Here is a 26,779-nt window from a genome sequence, read left to right as displayed (position 1 = left end):
AAAATGAGCTGGTTGTGGTCTTGGATCTTTTTGTGTTGGATGGTGAATACGGACATCGTCAGGACCTCATGTGCGACTCTTCAGAGCCCCAGCCCAAAAGAGGTTTGTCTGCCATTATTTCTCTACATATCCAACATACTTTTTTCACTGAGCATCTTTGATTTCAATAAGAATTTACATCTGATTTACATCTGAATTTACAAATTTATTTCTGATTACATTAGAATTTAATTTGTTTTAGAGTCACTAATGTTTGTTAACAACAAACGTTACTAACATTTCAAAATTTGGTGTGTGCAAAAAAACCCCCAAAAAACTCTGTAAATTATATGTAAAAAAAAATATTATAAAAAATGCTGTTATTATACACTAAGTGAAAACAACATAAATTAATATAATAATATGAATTATGTAAATACTACTAATAATTTGTAATAACTTTATTTTCATATAAGGCTTATTATTTTTAGTAGTAGTAAAATACTACATAAAAAGTTATGTACTCTTATTCGCTGTTTCTATGGGTCATTTTATTTAAGCTTTATATGTATTTATTGTTTATAGTGTTGTGGTTGTGTTTATTTTATTCCTTATGTTCAATTTTATTTAAATTTAATGGACACTAAAGAAGTCTAAGTCTGAAGTTAGTAAAATTGTTAATAAATTGGAAATTACAAAATAATAAAATAAATGTTTTCATCTATTATTATTTTGTTATAAACAAGTTGTTTTTGACTGCCTTATTTCAGAATGATTTAATAAATCAAATTTAATAAATTGCTATAATTAACTACTTATTATAAGTAAAAAAATATATAATAAAACAAAATCAAATGAATTTAATGAATTAATTTAATTCTTGTTCTTTTGAAACACTTCAAATATATATTATTTACAAATATAAACCAAAGCATATTTACTATTTGGCAGGAATATCTGCAGCGATTCTATCACCTGAAGATGCGGCGTCGCAGTAAGAGGCATGCAGATCCAATGAAGGAGAAGATTAGAGCAATGCAACACTTCTCTAACCTGAATAAAAGTGGCCTTTTGGGTCTGAAAACCCTGGATGTGATGAGAGAGGCAAGATGTGGAGTACCTGATGTGGAGAACTTCTCCCTTTATCCTGGACGGCCCAAATGGAAGAGCAACACCATCACATACAGGTCTGGCAGAGAAAATCCAGACAGATGGATTTTACAATGTTGCCATCCAAATCTTTATCAGTATTCTTTTAACAAATGGATTATACTTCAAGTTTGTCTTGGTTTTCAGTAGGTTATACTGCTATCAACGAAGAAAAGCCTCAGGATTTTGTTTGTTTGTTGTTCCTCCCATTAAATCTCTCAGGTTTCAACATGTCTTTTGTAAAATGTGGCTCCTATGAATCCTGCAGGATTGCTAGATATACCCCTGACCTCAGCCGAGAAGAGGTGGAGAACTCCTTGCGCTTGGCTCTAAAAGTATGGAGTGAAGCTGCTGCTCTAAAGTTTGTCCAAGTAAAACACGGCGTGGCAGATATTAACTTCTCCTTCAACTACAAAGGTACATATTAGACTAATCTAATGTTTTTTCTTCATCTTCCTAACTTTGAAAACATCTGAAAACGTTCCATCTTGTTCTTCCAAAGCTCATGGAGACTTTTTCCCTTTCGATGGCCCGGGAGGGGTGCTAGCCCACGCTTTTGAGCCTGGAGATGGCATCGGAGGGGACGTACACTTCGATGATGATGAAACTTGGACAGCGGGACGCGGCAGACCAGGTACAGCACAGTAAACACTGAATCATTCACTTGATGCAACTGTGGAATTGGCTAATGGGTGCAACTCAACACTATAAGTGAGTAACCATGATTTCAGAATGATGGTCCAGTTCTTAATTTATTGCTCTAAATAAACAAAAATAAATATATACAGCCTTTAAAATAATAATAATAATAATAAAAATAATTACATAAAATGTTCTTATTATTCTTCACCTTATTATAACTAGTATTATTAATACTTTTTGTCATACAGACTGTTTTTAATTAAAAGATTGTTATTATTATTATTATTATTAGATTACTGTTATATTGATGCGTTGTTATAAATAACTGAATTCTTTAATAATAATATTTACATATTCATATTCCTATTGTTATTATCTTATTGTAATAAAGAATACTATGTATTACTACTAATAATAATGTTGTTCTTATTATATTATATGGATATTAATATATAAGTTTTAATAATATGTATTCTTATAATAACTTATTGTTATAAATACATAAATAATATAGTTAATAATGTTTACTATTATTATTAAGAATAAACTAATTTATTATTCATTTATTGACAGATAAAGAAAGAAAAACTTATTTAACACGTTACAATAAGATGTAATTTTTTAACATTGGTTAATGTATTAACTAACACGAACAATGCATTTATTACACTATTTATTAATCTTTGTTAATGTTAGTTAATGAAAATACACGTTTAGTTAGTTCATGTTAGCTCGCAGTGCACTGTTAATCACAACGTGCGATTTTATTAATACATTAGTAAATGCTGAAATTAACATTAACTAAGATTAGTACTGTTCATTCTTATTTTACGTGTACTACAGTTGTTAACTAATGAAGCTTACTGTAAAGTTTTACAATTTTACTGTCAACGTTAATTGTGCCGACGTGGACGGCACCGCAGGATACAACCTGTTCTCGGTGGCAGCACACGAGCTCGGTCACTCTTTGGGTCTGTCTCATTCACGGGACCCCACTGCTCTCATGTATCCAAAGTACAAGTTCCTCAACCCTGCAACGTACAAACTGCCAAGAGACGACACACTGGGCGTCCAGGCTCTATACGGTAAGCTGCCAGAGAAAAATCTTCTCTAAAGGCTACTGAAATACAGTACAGTTTTGTATTGTTTTGGGTTTTTTTTTTTTTCCAAGGAAAGAAAGCAAACCAACAAAGAACACTTGTAATCCCCTATAAGTGTGATCCAGACTTTTCTCTTGATGCAGTGACAGTGCTCGGAAAAGAAATTATCTTCTTCAAAAACAGGTGAAGCTTTTACTCACAAGTAAAACGTAAAAAGCAAAAATGAGTTAAAAGGACGTTTTGGAGTTGCTTCCTACAATTTATAAGGCTGTATGCAATAAATCTCTAGTTACGTGTGGGTTAGAACAAACTGGAAGACATACTGGAGCAGACTAAGAGAAGGCCCTCAGAGCGTTTTTCTACCCGGCATCTTCTCACCTGTAGACGCTGCCTACGATGTTCCTTCTAAACGAGCGGTTTATGTGTTCACAGGTAAAAAAAAAAAATACATAACATGTTGTCAAATCTACTGTTAATGCATTAAAGTTAGGGTGAGCGGTTTCTGCGCTAACAGCTTCACCTAACGGAACTGCAAAAATACATCTTTTTTTCAAACACCTCTTTCGCGCGTCGACCAAAACATCACAAACACAGCCATTACACGACTGTGAAAGTTAAAAGCATACTACTCTATGGTAGTCTTAACGTACATTTTACCTGTTAAAATACACGTAACGTTTATTTTACCTTTGTCTGTGTGCTTTGGCGAGTTTTGGCTTGCGCTTGTGTAACCACGTCTGAATTTCTTTTTCCCCACTCGACTAAACGCCGCACCTACAGAAACCACGCCCCTAAACTCGCGCCATTGGCTGGGCGGAGATATGCAAATACTAAATACCACGATTGAACGAACATTTACGTTCCCGAGACTTCCACAGATTTGTTTGTGTATGCATGCACGTATGTTTCTGGAAAACACTGTCTACCTTGCCTTATTTTAATTGTATATTTTATTATCATCCTTTGCTCTTCAAGCAAGGATGCATTAAGTTGATTAAAAGTGGCAGTAAATTAATTTGTTACAAAATATTTAAAATATATATATATGTTCTTTTGAACTTTCTATACATAAAATATCCAGAAAATGTATCTTGGTTTCCATAAAAAGTATCTGTTATTAAGCAACACTTCTGCTCTCAGTATTGATGATAATAAATGTTTCTTCAGCACAAAAGAATATATTTGATTTCTGAAGGAGCGTGTGACATTGAAGACAAGAGTAATGGCAGCTGCAAATTCAGTTTTTTCATCACAGGGATGAATTACATTTTAGAATGTAAACATCGATTTGTAATATTTCACAATATTATTGTTTTACTGTACTATTTGTGACCATAAAAGATTTTCAAAAACGTTTGAACAATAGTGTAAATATTTACTCCTTTACTAGGTCCTAAATATTGGGTAGTTCAGAAACTGGAGACAAAGAGCTATTATAGCTCCATCTATGACTTTGGATTTCCAAAAACAGTGAAACAAATAGATGCCGCTGTTCATGTCACTGAATACGGAAAGACCTATTTTTTCACAGGAGACTACTATTTCAGGTAACAACTTTTTTTTTTTTTTTTTTTTTTTTTAAATCTAAAAGATAACCTTTTTTAAAAAATGGCTAAACGTAATGATTTAAAGTTTTTAGATAACCGTCACTTCAGACATTTTCAGAGAACATTCCTTTTTTTTTAGTTATGATGAGAAACAAAGTGCGATGGATCGTGGATTTCCAAGGAAAATTCATAGGGATTGGCCTGGAATTGTTGGCAAAGTGGACGCAGCTTTTGAACTCAATGGTAATGAACTGCATCGTTTCTATCAGCGCTCTCTGTAAATCATTTTTCCCTGGAATTACATGCGTGTTTTTCTTCTCAACAGGGCATGTTCACCTCTTCTGCAGATCAAAGGCATTTATCTTCAGCCATCAGAAAAGACGTTTGCTACACGTTATGAACGCTAATGCTTGGTTTGGTTGCTAAGAGTCGAAAAAACAATTATTCACAAGAAGCACAGGAAGAAATCGTGTGATGTTAAAAGTTTTACATGAAACCATAAATGCCAATAAAAAACCTTTACGATTAAGAGTGAGATGAGATTTCCAGCAAGCCAATACTAATTTTTACTTCACAGGTGTCTAAAGTATTATGTTGCTATTTAATTTAAGTTATATTTCAATGTACAGCTAACATGTGACACCTAAAAGTACACCAACATAGTGCTACTGGCCTGAGGAAAGTCATGAGGAAAAAAAAAAAGGGCCAAAAAGGACAAGTGAAGTAAAAGTACTAAGATGTGGTGTCTGATATGATCTGATATGGCTTGTTGACCTAGTTTGGATTAGCTATCAAAATAACACAGCGTATGAGTACAGAGAATGTTAAACAGCTGGGAAAGTGATTTATTGTTGCCCCTAGGACTTACAGGACCTTGCTTGCCTCGATTTCATACCCAGTGACCTCATTTCACCTCACAAGCCTCAATGTGCGCGAGTGTGTGTGTGTGTATATATATACATATACACATACACACACACACACACAAAATAAAATTCCCTTGGTTTATCAAAAATGTTGAGTAACAGTATATTAGATCATTTATTTGTACTCACCTAGTATGTGATTGAAAGCTGAATTTTCAGCCGCTATTACTTTAGTCTTAGTGTCACACGATCCTTCAGAACTCATTCTAATATGCTGATTTGCTGCTCAATGCATTATCAAAAAAAAATCTAGTTCTTCTTTAACTATAAAGTTCAGTTAATCTGTAACTATGCACCTTATATAAATATGCTGCTCAATATAAATATGGCACAGCTGCACATAAACACCAAAACCATTAAAAAAAAATTCAATCAAATAGTGATTTATTAAAATTTATCATATAATAAACCATCTAAAGGACAGAAAACTTCTATCCATGCCGTAAAGGAAGAATACCACCTAGAGGCTGTACAAAGGAAATCATCTTTCTTAAAAATGTTGACAGAAATGTAGTCACGTGGTGCAGTTGATGGAAAACATGAAAGGCAACAAACTGAATAGCAGCTGGTTGCAATGGAGCAGCTGAACTCACCCTCACAAATTTAGTCAAAAATGACAGTTTAGTCTTAAATTATTTTCTTGTTTGTTTGGAAGAGCCCTTAATTAGTTTGGGCCTGTATATGAACATCTTAAATGCATGAATATGATTATTAGGCTAATATGGTGTCTATGTACAATATGTCACATTCTGGATGTAAAACAGAAAGCTATTCAGAACGGGTACCGAATAGATCCGTTTTTAAATCGCTCTCAGTAGCACACATGGCTTGTTATGTCCCTGAAATGGTGGCCAACAGCACAGCTCGTTCTCTGTGTCATTACTCATCATAGTGCAGGGATGACAGGAATTTATCAACATCCAAGTCTTCAGGAAAGGAGTCCAGCAGCTTCTTCTGTTTCTGAAAAATAAATAGGAATTCATTTGAGCAATGTTAACATCAAGTGATGCATACCGAGGTGCACAAATAGACAAAAATGAGTCAGATTTCTCTGATTGGCTGGACTGCCATGAGCTGACTCGTTGTCTACTGCCTATTGTCTAGGCAGGACACGCGAAATGAATGGTATAGGTATATAAATGGAATAAATAACTGGTCTGAGATGCTTTTTTTGGTAGCAGTTACATTCAGCCACCAGTGACTTGCTTCAGATTTTAGCATTACGTATGAACTGATTCAATGCTGAAAACCAAATCTGAAATCTGATTACAACTGAAATTAAATAGATTAAAACAGACTGGGTACCTTTTATGTCACTTAGCTTTTTGGGGCTTCTTTTTGTTGATGAAATATGGTGACTATTTCAGAATTCTTTACACCCGCTTTGGGATTATACTTCTGGAAGCCTAACGGTTTCTATTCTTTTTTTCTGCAGCTGTCTATCATATTCATTTATACAATTAATTACTAGGGCTGTAAAAAATCAATTGCATCCAACATAAACGTTTGTGTTCAACAATATATGTGTGTGTAATATAATGTGTGTATACATTACTGATATAGACTAACAATACACATACATTAAAAAAAAAAAAAAAAAAAAAGATATATATATCTATCAATCAATCTCTATCTCTTTTTTTGGGGGATGAACATTTTTAACTAGGCTTTCCACACCATATTACGAAATCCCCTGTAAAAGTAGGATGTGTCATGTTGCTTCAGCTGATTGCGGTCAATCTTGACTGTTTTCACCAACAACCAATAAAACATCAGCTCACCTTTGATTTCTTTTTACCGCTTGAGGAAGTGGAAAGCTGTAGCTCTTTCTTTGCAGGAGGGCTCGATTCAATTTGCTTTCGCTTCTTTCCTTTAGGGATGGCAGATTTCCCAGCACTGGCCTCCTCTTGACGCAAGCTGTCTTTCAGAGGACCTCCTGTCCTAGCAGCGCGTGACAGGATCATGAGCGTGTGGGCGGCCATGTTGATGCTGTTCTCACTCCCCGCCTCGCTGGCAGGACTGCAGGAGGGGATGTCTGGTGTGGCGGGGGGTGGGAGATGCCTCGGAGTGCTTTCACCCTCCTTCCTGAGCCTTTGTCGGGACGGGGTTCTCAATCCATCCGTCAGCTCCTCCTGTGCACGCCCCAGTCCAGGTGTTCTCGGGAGCGGGAGATCTGGACATCCGGCAACCTGTCTCTTCGGTGGAGTGGCCGTGGGAGCCTGGCCTTGTATGTCCTGCAGCATCTCAACAGCCTGTTTAGTTAGAGGGCTCGTCTTGCATAAGGTTTTACAGGAAATGCTCGATACAGGTGCTGTAGATTTTGCCGTAGAAGCCGCGAGATCCTCAGCTGGGCGTGCGGATGTCTGACAGCTCTCCAGCTCATTTTCTTTATTTGCAGTCACACCTGGAGAGTTCTGTAAGGTGCTTTTTTCTGAGGATCTCTCTACTGGTTTTAACGGCTTTTTTTCACAGGATTCTTCTTGTGCGTTGTCCTTCGTTTTGCCTGCTGGTTTCTGCTTTGGCCCTGGAGCAGAAGATTTTAAAACCACTCCGCCCTCTTCCTTCTGTGATGCTTGTGATTTTTTCTGGGGTTCAGATCTAATGAGAGCCTCTGGCTCAGTGGCAGCATTGTTGGAAGACGCAGCATTTGATAAAACAATTAGATTTGGTCCCTTTTCAGTCACTTTGCTTTTTGGTGCTTCTTTCTGTTGATGAAATATGGTGACTTTTTCAGAGTTCTTTACACCCACTTTGGGATTTACTGGAAGCCTAACGGTTTCTATTCTTTTTTTGCAGGCATCAGAAACTAATGGCTGTTTTGGTTCATTCTGTGTGATTTCTTTCTGAACCTGCTTAGCTGGAGAGGATGTGAGTGTGCTTGTCTCTGAAGAATTCTGGCCAGCTGCCATGGTTTCTGGTGTGACGTCAAAGCAAAGTATTCGCCGATGACTAGGGCTTGTTGCGCTTACAATCTTTTGTTGCTCAGAGGTCTGAGGAAGCACTTGACCAGACCCAGAAATGCCGGTTTTACCTGAAAATTAGCAAACAAGTCATTACATCAATGTAAGATCCACAAACGTGTGTGAAAGAAAATTGTAATCTTTAGAAAATAATGCAATATTTCTTATAAACATTTGTCTTAAAAATATACATGCATGTATTTGCATTTATATATAAATAATAAATATACACACATTATGTAAACAAAAACTTATTTTGGATGCGTTTGACAGCATTATATTTCTTTATTTAGTGCACACTAAGTATATGAATTCTTTATAATTATAGAAATGTGACCCCCTCTGTAAATGACACGTCTTACCCATGTCAGTGTTTTCCTTGGGTGCCAATTTATGTTGAGAGATAACTTTTGCAGGCTGCCTTACGGTGGCTGAACATGGCAAAGTCAACATCTGTACAAAAAAAGTTATAAATAATTTTTATTTTATTATAAATAAATAAAAAAACTTTTATTTTGCCACAAAACCTGTAAGCTTCAAATTTAGACACCTGATTGGGAAGGACTGTGAGTTTTCCAGTTTTTTGCCCCATTACAGATACTGGAAGCATCACATTTTGTAACATGGGCTGAACTGGAGAAGATATAATGATTGTGGAGCCTAAACAAAACAAAACAAAAAACGGAATTTAAAACATTCACCATTAAGCCGAAGGAAGACTAAATAAATTCCTCAACATAAACACAGAAACATACAACCTAAATAAAAAGAATAAAGTGTCATTTAAACTCTTCACTCACCAGGCGAGTAGGTCTGAGAGACATTTGCTCCCATGGACACCACAGTCCTCTGGCGAGGTGGAGTCGCTACCACGTGAGACATTGTAGACATGCTTCCTTGAGGCACATTACTTGGAAGCAGTACAACATTTGACCGCTGCTCGGCGGCAGCCGGATCGGTTACAACAAAATAGCTGCTTGAAGGCCCAAAGGTGGGATTAGCTTGCAACAGCTGAATGAAACTGGTTTCCTGACCCGCCGCACATCCCAACACAGGCTGTCCACTACACTGCACGCTCCTCGTAGGCGTTCCGAATGAACCAACTCCCTCTGCACCCTGTAAGCAGCTCACGGCCTGAGCCGTTTCCTCCTGTGTTATGACCGCAGGTGTCGCATGCAAAGTCTTGGCAGGAGATTTGGCAGGAGAGGACAGGAAGATGGTGGGGATATTGTCACTGCTGATGCTGGAAACTGCCTGATTCAGTGCTGCATCAGTTGAGACCTCATCCTGCTCATCACTGATGATGATTTTCAGAGAAACAATCTTATTGGGATCAGGTTCCCTGGCCGGGGCGTCAGAAATGCATGGCGTAGTGGCAGTAGATGAAGCACCTGATGTAGAAAGATTGCTTGTGACAAGAATGGACTGAGTTTGAGTACTGGAAGGTATTAAAGGCGTCTTGTTTTTAGAGGGCGGAGAAGTCATTTTGATGGATGCGCCTGTGTCAGGTTGAGGCAAGCTAAGCGAGGGCACAGACTCACTATGAACGGATAAAGAGGTTTCCATATCCTCATTCTGTACGATGGTCACTTCTGTTACTCTCCCAGGCGCAATCACAGATGCGTTATTTAAGGTTTCAGTAGTGGATGTGGTTTGCAATGTCTCACTTGAAACAGGAATTTGACCGTTTTTATAGTTATCTGACGTTTCATTCGCATTTGAATCCTCCAGAGTAACTACCTGAATATTTACACTCTCAGAGGCTTCATTTTCTGGCTCATCTACCTCCATGCCAACTCCTTCCTCTGTCAAAGAAGAGCTTGATACGGTTTGGTCAGGTGGACGCGAATCCAATTTATCGTTCAACCTTGAGGTTGACGTGGCACCTTTGGATTGTTTGTTACCAGATAAAACTCTAGTCCTGGCTAGCCCTCTTTTGGAGTTTGCGGTTCCTCGTCCAGTTTGTTTGGTTACACTACATGGCTGTGAAGCTGTGGAAGCAGACTTTGTTGCATTGCGGATGCTGGATGATTTCTTTTTGCTTTTAGACTCAGACTGGGTGCTTGGGATTTGTGCACTACTTTCTCCTCCTGACGTGGAATCCTCCTGTACAGTGCCTTAAAATCATAAATAAAACAATTCATATACTGTGTCTGCACTGAAAAGAGTAAGATAAAAAAAAGTAAACAAATAAATAAAAAAGTGTAACATTGATGGTTAGAAATGTTTACCAAGCATCAAATAAGCATATTATAATCATTTTATGTGGGATCTCCTGATGCTAAAGACTGAAGTAATGGCTCTAGGAAATTTGCCATAACAGGAATTAATAATTTTTAAATATACTGAAATGAAAAAATATATATTTAACAAAGAAAAAAAACTGATTTCAAACTTTTGAACCACTGTTCAAATAATTAAACGCACACAGGAAATGACATGTCCTGCTTTACAAAGTAAAGCCGACCCATCTTACCGGTTTCAGAGGCGCTGTCTACATGCCCGGTCTCATCACTCTCTCGTGTGCTGGTACTAGCGCTGAAGCTCCCATCAGCCTGTTCACTGCCGTCAGCCGTTTTACTTTTCCCTTCAAACAAAGAAAAGAAATGCTATCACTGAGACAGTGATCAGTTTGGCTTTCATAACGGATTTTGATTTGCTCAAACCTACCATAGTCAAAGAGGTCAAAGAGTGCCTGAAATGCTGGGTCTGACTCTGTCTGCGCCAATATGTCTTGGATGGCATCATCAGTCATATGAATTTCCCCCTAAAACAATTTCATAGGTTAAGGCTTAGTTTGGCTGTCAACATATACCAAACAATGAGTAAAAGTTGTGCCTTCACACACCTGGAGGCCCAGGATTTCATCAATTGACTGCTCTTGTTCCACAGTACTGCAGGCCGCTTTTGACGTCTGTGGACTATTATCACTGTTAAAGAGATATTACAAAATGTGTTTAGTATGATCTCAACGTTTTCTTGTTTTATGTTTAGTAAGATTTCAATGTTTTTAGGTTGCTTATTGCCCATTGCTTAGCATTTACCTTGCCAAGATTTTGTTGATGTTTTCAGCAAGTTTTTCTTGTAAGGATCTATCATTGAGAATTTTTTCCCTGGCATTTTCTATAACTATTTGCTGTTTAAAAAAAGAGACACGTACGATATTCATTTACACAGGAGTCAACAGAAACTCCTTAAAAACATAAAATGAGAAATGAATCTGCTCGACTCACAGATAGGTTTTCCGTCACAGTTTCTTCACTTTGAGATTCCACAATGAGGGTGCTGGACACTACGGTGGCTCTGCTGGTCCCGCTGGCGCCCAACTGACCACCTCCTCTCCGCCTCGGTGAGTCACTGCAGCGCAAAACAGAGTTTCACTTTAAAATCAATTATTATTGTTAGAGATTAATCTGGACACGATAGAAAGAGCACAACTGGGACATATTTCCATTGTGTCGTCATCACTTTCAGCTTACCATTTCCTGCGAGCCGGAGACAAAGGTCCTGGATTCAGTCTATTATCAGGAACCAGAATATGCAACGGTGACTCCCCTATGAAGACGTAACACAGCAACATGGAGAGATGGTACTTAAAAATCTCATAGAAAATTGCGATTGAAACTTGTTTTTCCTTCTAGGACTTACCTGGCTGACTTAGGCAGAGAGTGGCGGGTCGGTTATGCTGGGACGTGTAAGACACTGGAGTGGAATGTCCCAGCATGCCTTGAGGGGTGGACACAGTGCTGGGGAGACACTGAACTGCTGGAGTCACGGGAGGGTGCACAATGATGGGAGACTGTGATGCCAACAAGGGTCTCTGCTGACGTCTCATATTCTGAATGCTATTCATAGTGCGCACTTAGTGACAGAAAAAGAAAAAAAATGTTTGGAGGTTTTTAAAAGAAATTAATACTTTTATGCATTAAATTGATCAGTAAAGTAAGTTACAATTATACAGTACAGTTCAATTCTGTACTTTCTATTAGCCAAAGAAGAAAACAAAATGATGCATATTTAAAACCATACAATTTTACTGAATTCTTTGTTCAAATAACCAATATTGACATAAAATTGTTTAAAAATAAGCAAACAAAGAAATCTTACACAAACGTTTTAAACTGTAGTTTGTAAATTGCGCACACATTTTTATTATTAGACATTATTTGCCTATTAACTTCAATAATTTCAAGTCGTCAAGAACACGATTTCTCTCAAGCAATGAACAAAACTCACGTCGTTGATTCAGCTGCACTGCAGGAGAATTCTGGAGAGACCTGTGGACAACACAGAAAGATCGTAAAAAGGACAGGGCATAATAAAAATATCAAGGTAACAATGTAAACAACTATTTATTCACTTGATTTGGTTGAGTGTGAAGTCAAGCTTTTTCCATAATGACGTCATCACCACTGGGATTTGATTTTCTTGACTTGTTTCTGCAGAAGAAATGACAAACATCTTAAAATGGAAACGGATTCATTATGCATCTCAAAACATTTAAATTTAATTTTAAGGGCACTCACCTTTTGCTTTGACGGCGACATATTCATTTAAAATCGTAATCAGGTTTTTTCCAAAAAGAGACTGGAAAGGAAGAAGATTCACCAACAACAGAATATGTTATCTAGCAAACACGTCTTCTTAACACACACCAGTAATTTATTGATGTCTGCTAGCCTGTCATCACTCATAATTTTGACACATACAAACACGCAGGCAGGGATGACCCCGTCCTCGGAGCTGTGCTCGGCATATTCCTTCAGGTTTGGACTCTCGTATATAAAAGCTCGGCTTGTGGCAGTGAGCCCTTCTTGCTGCAGGTACCCTAGAAGTTGAACGTGAACAACACGGGATTTTTTAATATTTATTTATTTCAGTATTTTGACACATCGCAGCCTCGCACCGACTGAGCTCAGAACGACGTGTTTTTCTGACACAAAGTCTCTCACTTTCGCTTTACCATTACCCAGCAATTCTGGAGACAAACTACACAATAACATACTGTAATCAGAAACGGTGTATTAGCTCGCTAGCCTCTTCTGGAGCAAGACACAACAAGAGTAAACTTACCCAGCACGAGTCTGGCGACATCGGACGGGAGCAACATACTTCGAGGTTATCCTGTGTCACCAAAACGTCTGCATCTGAAGCATGTGTACTGAAGCCTAATTTAGTCCATAATGTGATAATACAGTTGATAATACATTGCAGGTTGTTTAACCCTCTCATCCATCTCGACTACGAAAAGGCGCGGAAATTCGCCTCCTCTGACCCGGATATTGTTTGTGTAAAAGTCTAGAGGAAATAAAGGGAAATGTAGTTCTTTTTTTTCTCTTTCGCATGTTTTCTTTCTCTTGAACGTTATAATGCTATACGTTTATATTGCATGTTACGTTTAAATGTATAAGCTCTACACGTATATTATACACACACGTGTGTGTATTGTCATATTTACACACACACACACACACACACACACACACATATATATATATATATATATATATATATATATATATATATATATATATATATATATATATATATATATATATATATATATATATATATAATTGATTTATTTATTTATTTATTTATTTTTACTATATATATATAGACTGTCTGATATGTTAATATATTTGTTAAGAATGAATGACTATGGCCGCCGTGACTTTTATTTTGACACACCGCCCATATAGAAAGATTACAGTCGAGCCTCTTTAGAACAGAGATAAACAAGCTGCAGACGGCAGTTGCGTCTGCGGTGTACTCGAGCGTTACAAACACAAAACTCGGATTGCGGTGATTTAATTAAAGAGATGGTGAACTCGGCAATGAAAAGGTAAGGCGTTTATTTTTTTTAGGTATTTAAATATGAGCTGTGTGTTGTGGGTTTAATAATAAGCGATAAATGGCAAAGCAGATCCTCCAGTCGATGCATGTATGTTTGGCCTCATGAGCATGCAGTCGGTGATTGATTTATACTAGCCTTGGCTTTAGCTCATATTAATAGATCCGTGTTTTCTTTTTTATATCAAGCGAATGAGCTTTTGAGATGGTTTTAATTTTGTTTTGGTCGGAGTGATTTTTTTTATATATATAATTGTTTTGAAGACAATAGGCTAACAGTTTTGTTTTACGCCGCTATCAAATATAATAAACAAAGGCTCTGGAGTCTTAAGAGTGGTATTTTGTACCCGCAGAGCTTCAGCAGCGTCTTCAAACAACAAAAACAGGTCGGAGTGGTCTTTAGGACCACATGGTCAATAAAACAGCTTGAAGTGAGGAGTGTTCTTAGGTCCTGTTTACACATTAAGAGTAATGATAAAGTTCTGTAACGGCACCTTTGTTCTAAAAGACTATAATCTGTCAAGAACTGTTTGTTTATATTGATTGTTTCTTTAAGAAATCTGGTTGACACTTTCACATTCAGTGGAGCTGATAAATAAAGTATGATAAAGAAGACTTTTAGAGAAGGACACACAAAGGCTGAATTCAGGAAAATTACGACACTATCAATATTACAAAATTGTCTGAATTCACCTTATATGTGATATTAGTGGAAATAATGCTTGAAATGTATATTTTATCAAATGGGCTTAAAGTGGCAGACTTGTGCTTTGCCAGAACAACAACTTATGTTGTTCCTCTTTTTCACGAAACATGAAGTTCTTTAAGTTCTTGATTATTGTAGCCTAATGTATTCCACTTTTTTTCACTTTTGTGTATTCTTTACACAATTTTATTAACATATTTTGGAGCAGTATGCATAATTGTGTCTTTAGACCCTGTTACTGGACTATCCCTGTTTTTGAAAGTAAAAATATTCATTACTATATATATTTGCATTAAAAATATATGAATTGTTAGGTACAGTGTTGAGAAAATCCATTACAAAAACATAACATTTTTCTGTTTTTTTTTTGTTTTTTTTAATTAAAGAAACTTATTCACAATATTAGTGCCATTGGCACTACGTTTTAGTGCGTAGTTAAGTGAGACCAATTAATCACATTAAGGCTTTGTATTCTGAATGAAGGATCTGTTTAAATTTTGAGTAATGCTCATCACATCACAAGACCTGCCAACATCCTAAATGTGTTTCATATCAACCCATATCTGAAGGAAATGAAGTACACACTTTCAGATTGAAGTAAGTGGGCCAGAGAACATTTTGTTCTCTGCTGTCTTGATATAGCAGAGACTACTGCCTGTGTTCAACCTTACTATTGGCAGAGCTCCCATTGTCCCCCCCTCCCTTCACCGTGCAAACGAACTTAGCTGAACCTCCCATACACCCTTGCTCTCTCGCTCGCTCTCTCAGTCAGTCAGAGGAACTGCATGTGCCTCAGCAGAGCAGCTGGAAAGGGTCCCAGAGCTGCAAACGCATGCAAGAGTCAAAAAATCAGTCCTATAGAAAACAAACATTGCATAGCATTTGCCTGAATCGCTCGACTAAAACCACAGGGTTGACGACTGACGGAAAAGTAAATGTGCTGCAAATTCACTGCATACCCGCCGTAAGTTTGCAAAGAGAACACTGTGTTCCTGAAACGGCCTATGTGAGAAAGCAAAGACTGTTTCACATACGGGCGCGTGGTATGGACACATCGTTGCTGTTGCTTTGCAAGGAGTACATTTTTACTTTAAGGAAAGGCTGTGTGTTGTAAAGTAGTCAGTGAAGTAATTTGGGTGACATTTACGCCTTTCATAAATGTCTATAACAAGTCATACGGCTTCATAAGCTGATGTACTGCCAGCTTCATATCAATCAGTGCAACATTTGACATGAACATTCCTCCTTTATCCCGTGAGGTTCAGAGGAGTTCAGTCGAACAGGCCTTGATGGGTTGTGTTGCGCTCCCAGTTCCACCTACACTGATATGAGGTGTTGACATTTTACCAGAATACATAATAACACTCACAGTAAATCCCTAACCATACAAACAGCACAAGGGTTGGGCGTGACTGTTATGACGAAGCTGAAGGACACAGTGTTCCTGCATTCATTTACAGCAGCTTTGGCACGGGACTGCGTGCACTGCTTTTAAATATTGTGTAGGTGTCATTTTTACAGCATTACGCCATCATTCAAAACTTTGGCTTGGTTTTGCAAGAAAGTAATGCTTTTATTCTGCACGGATGCATTAAATTAGTTCAAACATATTGGTGGTTTTACAAAAGATTTTCATTTCAAATAAATGCCGTTTGAACTGTTGGATCATCAAAGATTCTTTATGAAAATGTATCCGTACTGACATTAATTAATGTCTTTTGAGCACCATATCAACATATTAAAATGATTTCTGAAGCCTCATGATACAATGAAGACTGAAATAATCTAACATTGTAGTGTACATGGATGATTAACTAGATTTACGTGTGTGTGTATTTGTTTATATGTAATGTTATTAATGAATAAATTATAATTAATTCTATATTGCTTGTCCAAATACATATAAAACCGTAATGAAATGAGTCATTTTAAATGTTAGTAAACTTGGGCATCACAATATTGTAGTGTATAAATGTATATTGCAATGATTAGTACAACAAAAGTTTATCCCACTAAATAATAAACGCATCTTCAGTGTGATTTTAAATGCGACGGGATGGGTGTCTTTCTCTTTCTGTGTGTGATTTTTAGATGGTAGGTTTCAATAATGTTCGTCCTGCAGTGACCACCGGCTGAGACTGGATTATTGTGTAATCTGATGTGGTCGCCTGTGGCTTGAAATTGGATTCTGGGTCTTGCTTCAGCTTGTCTCAGACATTTAGTTTTTTGTTCTGGCATAAAACACGTGTTGACTGATTTCCATCTTGATAAGATTTTATGTACTGTACAAGGATTGTCATCTAAATTATATATTATATATATATATATATATATATATATATATATATATATATATATATATATATATATATATATATATATATATATATATATATATATATATATATATATATATATATATATATATTTATATATATATAATCGGAGGAAAATATATTATATATATATATATATCCATAAAATTTTTTTTTTTCAGTGTAAAAATGCAAAAACCTGCAAAATGTTGACAGCTTGTAAAGTTTGTTATAGATGTATAAAACCGCATGTTAGCTTTGGCAGTTTTCCATTTCCAGTTGTTCCGTTTTAGGACTTTACCCTTCGTTTGGATGTTTACTGATTAGTTTTATGTTTGAAGTTGGCATTGTGTGAATTGCATTATTTTGGTCGACCAAATTGCTGGATCTGTTCTTCAGTGCTCCTTTTTAGTTTGTTTTATGACCCCTTGTTAAATTAGAGTTATGTGCTTAGAGTTTTTGATCCAGGGTGGGCGGTACATGACTGTTTATGTTTATTCTGGGTGTGCAAGTCCTTATACAGGCTTATTCCTGAGTGTTGATGTTTTTAGTACACAACATGTCATTCAAGCGTGATTTGGGATGGGAATGTTTTTCTTTAAGTGTACAGAGCCCGACTGGACTGACCACAGGCTACGTGCCGACTGAAATCTTGTGGCTGGAGCCCAGCTTGTGCTGACATGCTGTACAGCATATCTGTCCTGTTTACCACACCATGAAATACAATAACGTAATAAATCACCGCCGATAGGCGTACTAATTATGTCCTGACAGCAGCAAGGTTAATCTAGTACTTTATTTGTAAGGGAAATGTTTGACTGTGCCATTAAAAAAAAGCATTGTTAAAGTTTAGGGCTATATAGTTTTGACAGAAATTAATACTTTTATTCACCAGGGATGCATTGAATTGAACAAAAGTGACAGTTTAGACATCATGTTACAGAGGATTTGTATTTCAAACAAGTGCTGTTCTTTTAAAGTTTCTGTTAATTAAAGAATCGTGAAAATCACTGATATGCATGCTAATTCTGTTCTGCCAACAAAAAAAATTGTATTCTAGCACTGTACCTGTAAAGGAATGTCTATGCCAAAAAAAGTATGTGCTGAGAGTTTGGCAACTGTTTGATGGGCCATTTTGGAATGTCAAGGGTCAGCGAAGTTCATTCCTTTTCAAAGCACAAAGGAGGTCAGAGACTGAGGGCTGGGAGGGACTCTATCAGATAGGAAGCATGGGGGAGGGCTGTGGGACAGGCTTTAATGTCGTAAACGACCCAGAGCTCTTCTACATACTTAAGGCCAGTGGAGGAGGGGAGCACTAGTGAAAGGCACTAAGTGAGGGCTTTCCCCCCTTCATTTTGAAAAGTTTATCTGGGACTCACTTTTTGGCAAGACCGGGACACAGAGAAAACCAGAACACACCAATTACAGCTGCGACAGTTTTATTGAGGACAAACAGAGTACAAGATGTAAGAGAACAGAATGTTTTTGGTTTTTTTTTGTTATTTGAATTTTTAGATGAAGAACATCTGGGGAAAAGACTGCCCATTTAAGCAGTCTTAAAAGCTATATGTTAAAAAATGCAGTTTCAAATTGCATTTTTGTGTGTTGTTTAAGCATTGGATATTTTGAGTTTTGAGTTTGTTTTTCTGGTTTTCCCTTATTTAGGCCCAGTTTGGAGCAGCGGAAGGTGCGTTCTCGTGTCGCGGCGCGCTGTAGGAGGAGTCAGGAGACCGAGGTGTTTTACGAGCTGGCCCATTCACTACCACTTCCACGACGTATCGCCTCCCACCTGGACAAAGCTGCCATCATGAGGGTGACACTCAGCTATCTGCGCATGAACCGCTTGATCCAATCAGGTGGGTTCTGCTGATATCGAGCTGTATGAGGAGTAGCAGCGGTCCTCTGTTGAAACCTAAAATGTTTCATGCGCAGTTAGTAGGGTTGTGGACAGCAGGCAGAAAGAAAAATGTTATAAGTGCAACTAAATATAATAATGTATAGCGAGGTTGAGGGATGTTTGCAATTTTTTTTTGTTGGAAAAAAAATCCATCTTTTTTGCACAAGTGAAAAGCAAAAAAGGGCCCAGACTGCATTAACATTAATGGTTAACATTCAACTAGTGTAAGCCTGGTTTGTGCTGACCACATTATGTTTGTGCAGATGATTACTGGCTGCCAGGTGCAAAAAAGTGCGTGTGTGTGTGCGTGTGTATGTGCGTGTGATATTTTTTGTTTCCCTGCTCTTATAATTTCTAAATGTCTTTTTATTATTGCCACTTATGAGCAATGAAAGTGTTAAATCTTATTGACAACAAACCTTTGGATGATTGCGTGCAGAGCATGTTCGTATACTATTGTTTAAATACTAATAATATTGTTAATATTAAATTTTTTTCACGTCCAGCGGGGCCAACCAAAACTCCGACTGAAGAAACTGAGAGTCCCACTGATGCCTTTTATCAGCAGGCACTGGCTGGCTTTATTCTGGTGATGACTGAGGAAGGGGACATGGTCTTCCTCTCAGAGAGTGTTAGCAAATACATCGGCATAACACAGGTAAGTACTGCCCCTGTATTGAAGTACTATATGATGCAACACTGTGTTCAGTTCGGTTAAAGTTGAGAATTTTAAACACGTTGGCTGTAGTGTGTAGCACGTGGCCCAGGAATAGTGACACTTTGGATTCCTCTGCTGTGGTATTAGGCACAATGTTCATGTTACGTGTGTGACCAGACCCCTTAGAATAGGTCAGTTCCTGAGGGAACACATGCAGTCTAAGTCACATGCAGTTGTTTTCTTATATTCTACCAGGAGGGAATTACAGTGATTTTAAAAAAATCAGTTAGTATTGAGTAATACAAAAACCAAAGACACTGGGATATAGATTTTTAAGAATTTAGATGTTCATCTGTTTATTATAGCTGTATATCAGTGCAATGCATATTCCTAAACAATGTTTTTAAGTACACTTTTTTATTTTTTTCTGATGTGGGTTTGTACAGCTGGAGCTGCTTGGACAGAGCGTGTATGAATTTGTTCATCCCTGTGACCAAGAAGAATTACGAGACATCCTCGCCACAAGACCTGGTAATAAAAGATTTCTAGGCCAAAGGATCTTTTCACCGGAATTTAGCTGCTAAGCAGTGACCTACTGTGTATTGAATTTAAGTATTGTGTGCTTGTGCAAGGAACTGATTATTGAGGGGGTTTTATTGTTTGTTTTTCATTCTCAGGTGTTTCAAAGAAAAAGACGTCAAGTGAGAAGTCAACCGAACATAATTTTTTCCTTCGGATGAAGAGCACACTCACCCACACAGGAAGAACAGTTAATATCAAGTCTGCAACCTGGAAGGTACACAGACTGTCAATATTATTATTATTATTATTATTATTATTTATTATTTATTATTTATTATTTTTTATTTTTATCCGTTGACTATTGTCATGAAATAAACTATAGGATGAAAAAGTGCATAAAAGGCCCAAGCCACATTCAAACTCATAGAAGTGCTGTTGTGTCAACGGGCTCTGCTTTTAAAATTTTTTTTTTATAAAACATTTAATGGCGTGACAAGGTTTAATCAGTACTGGTGTTAAACTTCCTTTAGCTATTTTCACACGCAGCACCTGTTAGCTCATCTTTAGCCGGTGTAGATTGCTCTAAGGGGTATGCGGGACAGTATCAGCTTTACTGCTTCACATCAGCCCGGCTCTTTGTTGAGCTATGGGGTCAAGTCCCATGAGTGCACAAAACAGGACACAAATACGCCGAAGGCAGACATCCAGCTATGTTCTGTGCCAAGCCAGGAGGCACTGGTCCAGCTTAACCGCTTGCTTCGCACGTCATGTTACACAATACTGTGTTTTCATCTTAGTCATCTGGTTTTTTTGTTGAGAAATGAACAAACATTCAGTATTAAACTTTGATTACATTGTAAACTGTCTGAACTCCAAATACACCTAATGGTAATATTGTGAAGTATTATTACAACTATTGTAAATTAGAATCTGCTCTAGTCTTCAGTGTTGATTTAGTGCTCAAGAATCTCGTTACTAATATTATCTGTGTTGAAGGTTTTTTTTACAATAGTTTCCACATAATTAAGTGCTGTTTAATCAATACAAAGTGTCATTTATATAAAACAGAACTCTTTGTACACAGTGCATGTCTTTTCAATCATTTTTGATTAATTGAATGCATCCTTGTTGAATAAAAGGGTGATTTTAGTTTTATTTAAGCAAGTTCTAAATTGCATAAAAATTCCATTTAAATGGACTTTTTCCATTTCTCTTCCCAGGTTCTTCATTGCACAGGACACATACAGACGTTCAGCGGCGATGATGAGAACGGGCCCCCTGCTGGCAGCTTCCTGACTCTGCTGTGTGAACCCATTCCTCACCCCTCCAGCGTTGAATTCCCACTAGACAGCAGCACTTTCCTCACACGCCATAACATGGATTTGACTTTCACACAATGTGACGGACGGTAAGATGCATATAAATGCAATAATACACGCTCATGCTTATTCTCTTTGAAGTGCACAACACACACTCGTAGTCGTAAAAGTTGAAATAAATCTCATGACAGCGCAGTGTGATAATTCTGGTGGGTCAGCTGAGTTTCTCTGTGTAGGAGTGCACTCAGTTCACCTCTTTGAAGCAGCGGTATACAGCGTCCAAATTTGCCTTCCTACTCGTGGTTTAATCTACCCACACATGTAAGAGTGAATGTAACGTTACTCACTCAATCTGCAAACCTAAATGAGCTTTGTAGCTGCTGACGTTTTAGTCTCACTGGATGTTTTTGAAACCCGTACGTGTGACAGCTGAAACAGATTTCATTCATGGTGTGAGGAGGTATGCGACTCGTGTTTCCTGTGTTTTTCTCTCGGCTTGCACTTAGGGCACAGGATATTTATAGTGTCTCAGTGTTGGGATCAGACACAACAATCACATTTTTTTTGCTGGAGATGTCCATATTAAACAGCTTTTTAAATAGATGCAGATTTATATGAACTAAAAATAGTGTTTCCTGGCAAAAGAAGTTCTGATTCCCTGAGCCATGAATGTGTGTTTGCAATTCAAAATAATTGCAATTGTTGATTTTATTTGTTGATTTGATTTAGATTTTTTTGAAATTGTTGAATTGTCCTTTAAAAGCTTCAAGCTTCTATTTCTAAACGATTCATTAAAAGAACTGCCTCATATGAGACTCTCCCTTGAACTGCGCATACCTATTTGAATCAGTACTGAATCCTTCGTGAATCAGAACCAAATTCTGAATCACTTACTGAACTTCTGCTGAACTTATTGAAGTTTAAATTGTCATATGAACAACTAATCAGCAATAACAACAATGTAAAGTGTAAAGATACTCTTCTACAATAATGGCATTTGTGGAATAAATGAATGATGCACAGTGTTAATATATAAAATCTGTTTCCATTTTTTGCTAAATGAAAGCTTTTACTTGGAGCATCACTATAATAGTTGAATGAAAATACTTCTGTGTTTTCAGAGTCACTGAGCTTGTTGGATACCAACCCGAAGATCTGATTGGCCGGTCTGCCTATGAGTTTTATCACGCCCTTGATTTTGATCACGTAACCAGGAGTTTACACATCTGTAAGTTTTCTTCATTCATTTCCGTGACGCAGTCAATCATAGATTTTTCACAATATATCTGATCATAATCCCACACAGTTATCACCTTCATTTTTTCATCAGAACACAATAATGTTTTCATTGATATTGTCACAATGACAAACAATGACAAACCTTTCTTTTGTACTTGCAGTGTTCTCCAAAGGCCAGGTGTGTACCAGCCAGTACCGCTTCCTGGCTAAGAATGGAGGATTCGTGTGGACTGAGACTCAGGCCACTGTCCTCTACAACAGCAGGACCTCTCAACCCGAGGCTGTGGTCTGCCTCAACTTTATCCTCAGGTACCTCAACCAGACCTGGTGTAAAATCTGTTTCATGTGTTCTATTATAGTAGATCATGTGTACTATTATCAGTATTTTCCTTTGTTTGTTTTTGAATATTTTCTGTTGGTGGTCTCTTTTAGTGTCTGTATAGTGTTTAGTTTTTGACCGGTGTGTATTGCGTTTCCCCCTCTCTCTGGCAGTGGTGTAGAAGAGGCGGATGTTGTGTTCTCATTAGAACAGACCTCTGAGAAACCAAAGCCCAAAGCTGAGAAGCTGAACATGCTGAAGGAGGAGGTGGACTCAGACATGGAAGAGGACAGCAGCACGGCCAAACTCTTCCTCCAGATGAAGGAGAACCCTGAGGAGTTACTTCAGCTGGCACCTCATTCTGGAGACGCTGTCGTTTCCCTAACAGGTACTCAAAATCATGCTTTTTTTTTCAGAATTCGAAAGTTTGCCATAGGTCCTCTGAAATTCACTTGCTTGTGTTTTCTTAAACTATTGTCATCCTAATAGTGCTTTGTATTGTTCACAGACTGTGTGGAGTTATCCTTCTGCTGTCCATCTACTCCCAACTCTGTCCCAGAATGCCCTCAGGACTTCTGTACACCTGAACTCCGTCAGCTCCTTTCTCCAATATTCGACAGGCCCACCAAATCTCCACCCACTGCTGTGAGTATGAGAGTTTAGGTTTTGGTGGATTTTTTTTGGCTACTTTTAATGTTTTGAATGGTTTATCTGACGTTTAATGGTCTGCATCAGAGCCCCGCTGAAGAGCTGCCCATGGAGATGGAAGGAGTGGAGAAGTTTTTCGCCCTCAAACCAGAGGAGAGCGTAACTGTGAAAGGACAATCAGAGGTAGTTCACAAAGTGGTTTTTAGATTTCTTTTCAAATACTTCAGAGGAAGAGATAAGGGGGTTGAACACTTTCATTCTCTGACAGCCTATGGATGAGCTTGATTTGGACATGCTGGCTCCGTATATCTCCATGGATGATGACTTCCAGCTGACCTTCCTGCCCCAGGGTGAAATGGCTATACCGTCTGATATCCTGACCAGCACTTCAAGGAAACGGTAAAAATCATAATGATGACTTCAGCATATTTAGACGACTTTAGTAGAATTTACCAGAATTGTTCCAAAGTTTAATGTGTTGAAGGAAGTCTGTTATACTCGCTTACTAAGGCTGAATTAGTTTATTTATCAGAAATATTGTAAAATGTTTTTGAATTTTTAATATATTGTGAAGTATTATTTATTCTTGTGATGCAAAGCTGAGTATTTTCCCACGATCCTTCAGAAATCGTTCTAATATGCTAATTTGCTGCTTAAGTAAATTTTAATTAAAAACAGTGTTAAAAACAGTTGTGCTCCTTAATATTTACATGTTAACTGATTCTTTTGATTAACAAAGCTTTTGTATGTCCTTACTCCCATATTCAATCAATTTCTTGCTAAATAAGTCAGTTTCTGTGAAAACTGACCACAAACTTTTCAACCGTAGTGTAACAGACACATATTTAATGTCTTTCTCCACAATAGACCTTTGGAAGAAGAGGAGGAGGATGACATTCCTGTTCTGGCTGGTAAATGGGAGAAGAAACCGATGAGCGGCACCATAGAAGAACAGCTTCTGCTCAGCCACACATTACTGGTAAGGAAAAATGAGCTTTTATTTTATTTTATGGTTTTCATTCATGCAAACACACTTGTTGCAGACAGTACGTTTCAGACTGTGAATCGTTTTGTTTTGTGTTTTTTTAGAATAGCTTGTCTGACGATGGCTCGGAAGAATTTGAACCCCCACCTCAAAAGCGAAGTCAGCTCTTAACCGACAGGGACCCGTTGCTGGGCGGAGCGCAGACGTTGTGTGATACAGCCGGTACGCTTATTTTAAACAGTCCTGTCCTGTTGATATATAAGATTAATCTATGAAAGATAACCCATTAAGTTTATTTTATCATTGACAGCTCTCATGAGGGACACCTTCCTGTCGCGTCCGCCGGACTTAAAGAGACCCGTTGCTGAAACAATGCCGTCCCTTACTTGAAGAGGGAACGGTGTGGACGGCTCATCAGCATTAACAAAGAGGGTTATGAATAACCCTCCTCACGCTCCACATGTATGAACGTAACATGTATTTCAGAGAGTGACCTTTTACGCACAGAACACAGGAGGACAATTGGCCTAGATACTCTGTCCATTACATATGTCAATATGTCAACAAATATTATTATTATTATTAATTTTTTTACTATTTTAATTTTGTTTTTGCCCAAATACTATAACCTAGAGTAGTGAAAATAGACTTGTAGCTAGTAGATTTAGTATAGTATAGTGATTGGTAATGAGTTCTCAACAGATTTGTCATTCAGCAGATTGCGACATTTCTAAAAATTATAATAATAATGGTGCTCTGATCTTCCCTCGTTTTCTGCCGTTCAAGCCGAAATTCGTCCAAAGCACAAATGCGGCCAAATGGGGTTCGAAATCGAAGATATACTGGTCAGGATATGTTAGGAATAGTGTTAACGTGTTGTTCTACCACTTGTAGCCTTAATCTACACCTATATTCTCATAACTTCAAGCATAACCTCACTTGACCGTAAGATTATCTGGAAGAAGATTGAGGAGAGATTTCTTACAGCGGTTCTGTCTAGAATCATGGGTTAGAGCGGTGAAGGGCTGACTTTGAGTGGATGTGATCATGCTTTTGAGTTCGTAGATTATTCACTGAGGCCACAGCTGACAAACGCAACAAATACTCTATTGGTGATCATCTTTTTATAAAGCATTTTATATACTTTTGCAATTACGACTTGTAAGTGAATCTATACTTGTGTGTCTTCGGCGTTGAACTACAAATATCACTGTTTTCTGTTCTGTAATGGTTTTCAAAGAGGCTATGGTGTTGACGCTGCAGTCGTATTGACCGAAAACCTTGTCTGATGTCTTTTTGAATCCTAAGATGAGAGGCTAACACAGAAAATGTGCTAATCAGTTGGTTGAGAGCGTTCATGTTTGGTTTCAAGATCATCTTTAATGCAGCAAAGGCAGTTTTTTTTTTAAATTGTGGCATACAGGATTAGTTAAGGTGCTTTTTTTTTTCCATTTGACTGTGAATCAGATATATTCCCTTGATTTATGTAGCTAGTACAGACATAACTCAAGGGGCCTTATTCAAATGGTGTCCAATAAGACACATGCCTTTCTCATATGGATAAGTCCTTCAGATATCTTTAGACGTTTGTGTATATTACTTTGTGTATTTTTGCATCATTTATTTCCAATGTACTTATACATTGTATTGAATGATAAAGGAATAAAACATTTTAAATGCAGTCCGAAAGTGCTGTGCGCTTTTCCTGATTTTCCACACATGAGTCTCGAAACTTTTAGATTTTTTTTTTTTTTTTTTTTTTTTTTTTCAATCTTTCAATCTTTCTTAAAATCGTGTTTTAATCTGACGCATTGTTTTAAATGCGTTTAAATCTGTACATTTAAATGGAAAGGTGCAAGGTCGCGTCGAGCTCCAGTCTCCATAGACATCCAGCGCTTTCCATACAGAAGTCAGATTTGGTCTTTTATAAACCATGTGGTTGATACATAAAAGACTGCGGTGTTATTTTGCTTTGGTAAAGAGCATAACGCAATCAAAAATATATCGACAATCTT

The 26,779-nt window shown here is 37.5% G+C and overlaps 3 protein-coding genes across 4 annotated transcripts; 2 read left to right on the top strand and 1 right to left on the bottom strand.

Annotated features, from left to right (window-relative positions):
• Window positions 1-25: 25 nt before the first annotated feature.
• On the top strand, window positions 26-5,571 carry mmp20a (matrix metallopeptidase 20a (enamelysin)). Its single transcript, XM_043259911.1, has 10 exons — window positions 26-102; window positions 931-1,166; window positions 1,397-1,545; window positions 1,631-1,762; window positions 2,694-2,855; window positions 2,942-3,053; window positions 3,160-3,302; window positions 4,261-4,417; window positions 4,557-4,660; window positions 4,743-5,571. Exons 1-10 carry the CDS (start codon window positions 40-42, stop codon window positions 4,841-4,843), a joined length of 1,359 nt encoding a protein of 452 aa, XP_043115846.1. The 5' UTR covers window positions 26-39; the 3' UTR covers window positions 4,844-5,571.
• Window positions 5,572-5,710: 139 nt separating this feature from the next.
• Window positions 5,711-13,586, bottom strand: npat (nuclear protein, ataxia-telangiectasia locus). Its single transcript, XM_043259906.1, has 17 exons — window positions 13,377-13,586; window positions 13,013-13,131; window positions 12,830-12,890; window positions 12,664-12,742; window positions 12,540-12,580; window positions 11,952-12,164; window positions 11,783-11,858; window positions 11,537-11,660; window positions 11,348-11,439; window positions 11,152-11,233; window positions 10,974-11,070; window positions 10,780-10,890; window positions 9,104-10,420; window positions 8,854-8,963; window positions 8,666-8,756; window positions 7,125-8,374; window positions 5,711-6,303 (listed from the first exon to the last, which is right to left on the bottom strand). Exons 1-17 carry the CDS (start codon window positions 13,411-13,413, stop codon window positions 6,223-6,225), a joined length of 3,981 nt encoding a protein of 1,326 aa, XP_043115841.1. The 5' UTR covers window positions 13,414-13,586; the 3' UTR covers window positions 5,711-6,222.
• A 411-nt stretch (window positions 13,587-13,997) lies between these two features.
• hif1al (hypoxia inducible factor 1 subunit alpha, like) lies at window positions 13,998-26,445 on the top strand. Of its 2 annotated transcripts, none has more exons than XM_043259907.1 (15): window positions 13,998-14,148; window positions 18,843-19,033; window positions 19,581-19,732; window positions 20,179-20,263; window positions 20,410-20,528; window positions 21,475-21,662; window positions 22,695-22,801; window positions 22,974-23,121; window positions 23,305-23,519; window positions 23,640-23,776; window positions 23,867-23,962; window positions 24,048-24,178; window positions 24,647-24,758; window positions 24,869-24,986; window positions 25,075-26,445. In XM_043259907.1, exons 1-15 carry the CDS (start codon window positions 14,126-14,128, stop codon window positions 25,152-25,154), a joined length of 1,902 nt encoding a protein of 633 aa, XP_043115842.1. In that variant the 5' UTR covers window positions 13,998-14,125; the 3' UTR covers window positions 25,155-26,445. The 2 variants fall into 2 exon arrangements, with proteins under 2 accessions (XP_043115842.1, XP_043115844.1); XM_043259909.1 differs by lacking the exon at window positions 13,998-14,148 and adding an exon at window positions 18,483-18,643.
• Window positions 26,446-26,779: the final 334 nt, after the last annotated feature.

This window comes from Puntigrus tetrazona, chromosome 15, assembly GCF_018831695.1.
Source record: "Puntigrus tetrazona isolate hp1 chromosome 15, ASM1883169v1, whole genome shotgun sequence".
NCBI classification, from domain to species: Eukaryota; Metazoa; Chordata; class Actinopteri; order Cypriniformes; family Cyprinidae; genus Puntigrus; species Puntigrus tetrazona.
Note: the sequence above shows the minus strand (reverse complement) of the source record. Positions and strands in the feature narration are given on the sequence as shown.

Coding starts and splice junctions, on each gene's coding strand:
- hif1al (XM_043259907.1), top strand. CDS start 14,126: ATGGTGAACTCGGCAATGAAAAG. Junction 21,663..22,694: donor TTCACACAATGTGACGGACG/GTAAGATGCATA, acceptor CTGTGTTTTCAG/AGTCACTGAGCTTGTTGGAT. Junction 24,179..24,646: donor ACCAGCACTTCAAGGAAACG/GTAAAAATCATA, acceptor TCTCCACAATAG/ACCTTTGGAAGAAGAGGAGG.
- mmp20a (XM_043259911.1), top strand. CDS start 40: ATGGTGAATACGGACATCGTCAGGACCTCATGTGCGACTCTTCAGAGC. Junction 1,167..1,396: donor AGCAACACCATCACATACAG/GTCTGGCAGAGA, acceptor TGAATCCTGCAG/GATTGCTAGATATACCCCTG. Junction 3,054..3,159: donor ATTATCTTCTTCAAAAACAG/GTGAAGCTTTTA, acceptor ATAAATCTCTAG/TTACGTGTGGGTTAGAACAA.
- npat (XM_043259906.1), bottom strand. CDS start 13,413: ATGTTGCTCCCGTCCGATGTCGCCAGACTCGTGCTGG. Junction 12,743..12,829: donor TGTCGCCGTCAAAGCAAAAG/GTGAGTGCCCTT, acceptor TTTCTTCTGCAG/AAACAAGTCAAGAAAATCAA. Junction 12,165..12,539: donor AGTGCAGCTGAATCAACGAC/GTGAGTTTTGTT, acceptor TCTGTCACTAAG/TGCGCACTATGAATAGCATT.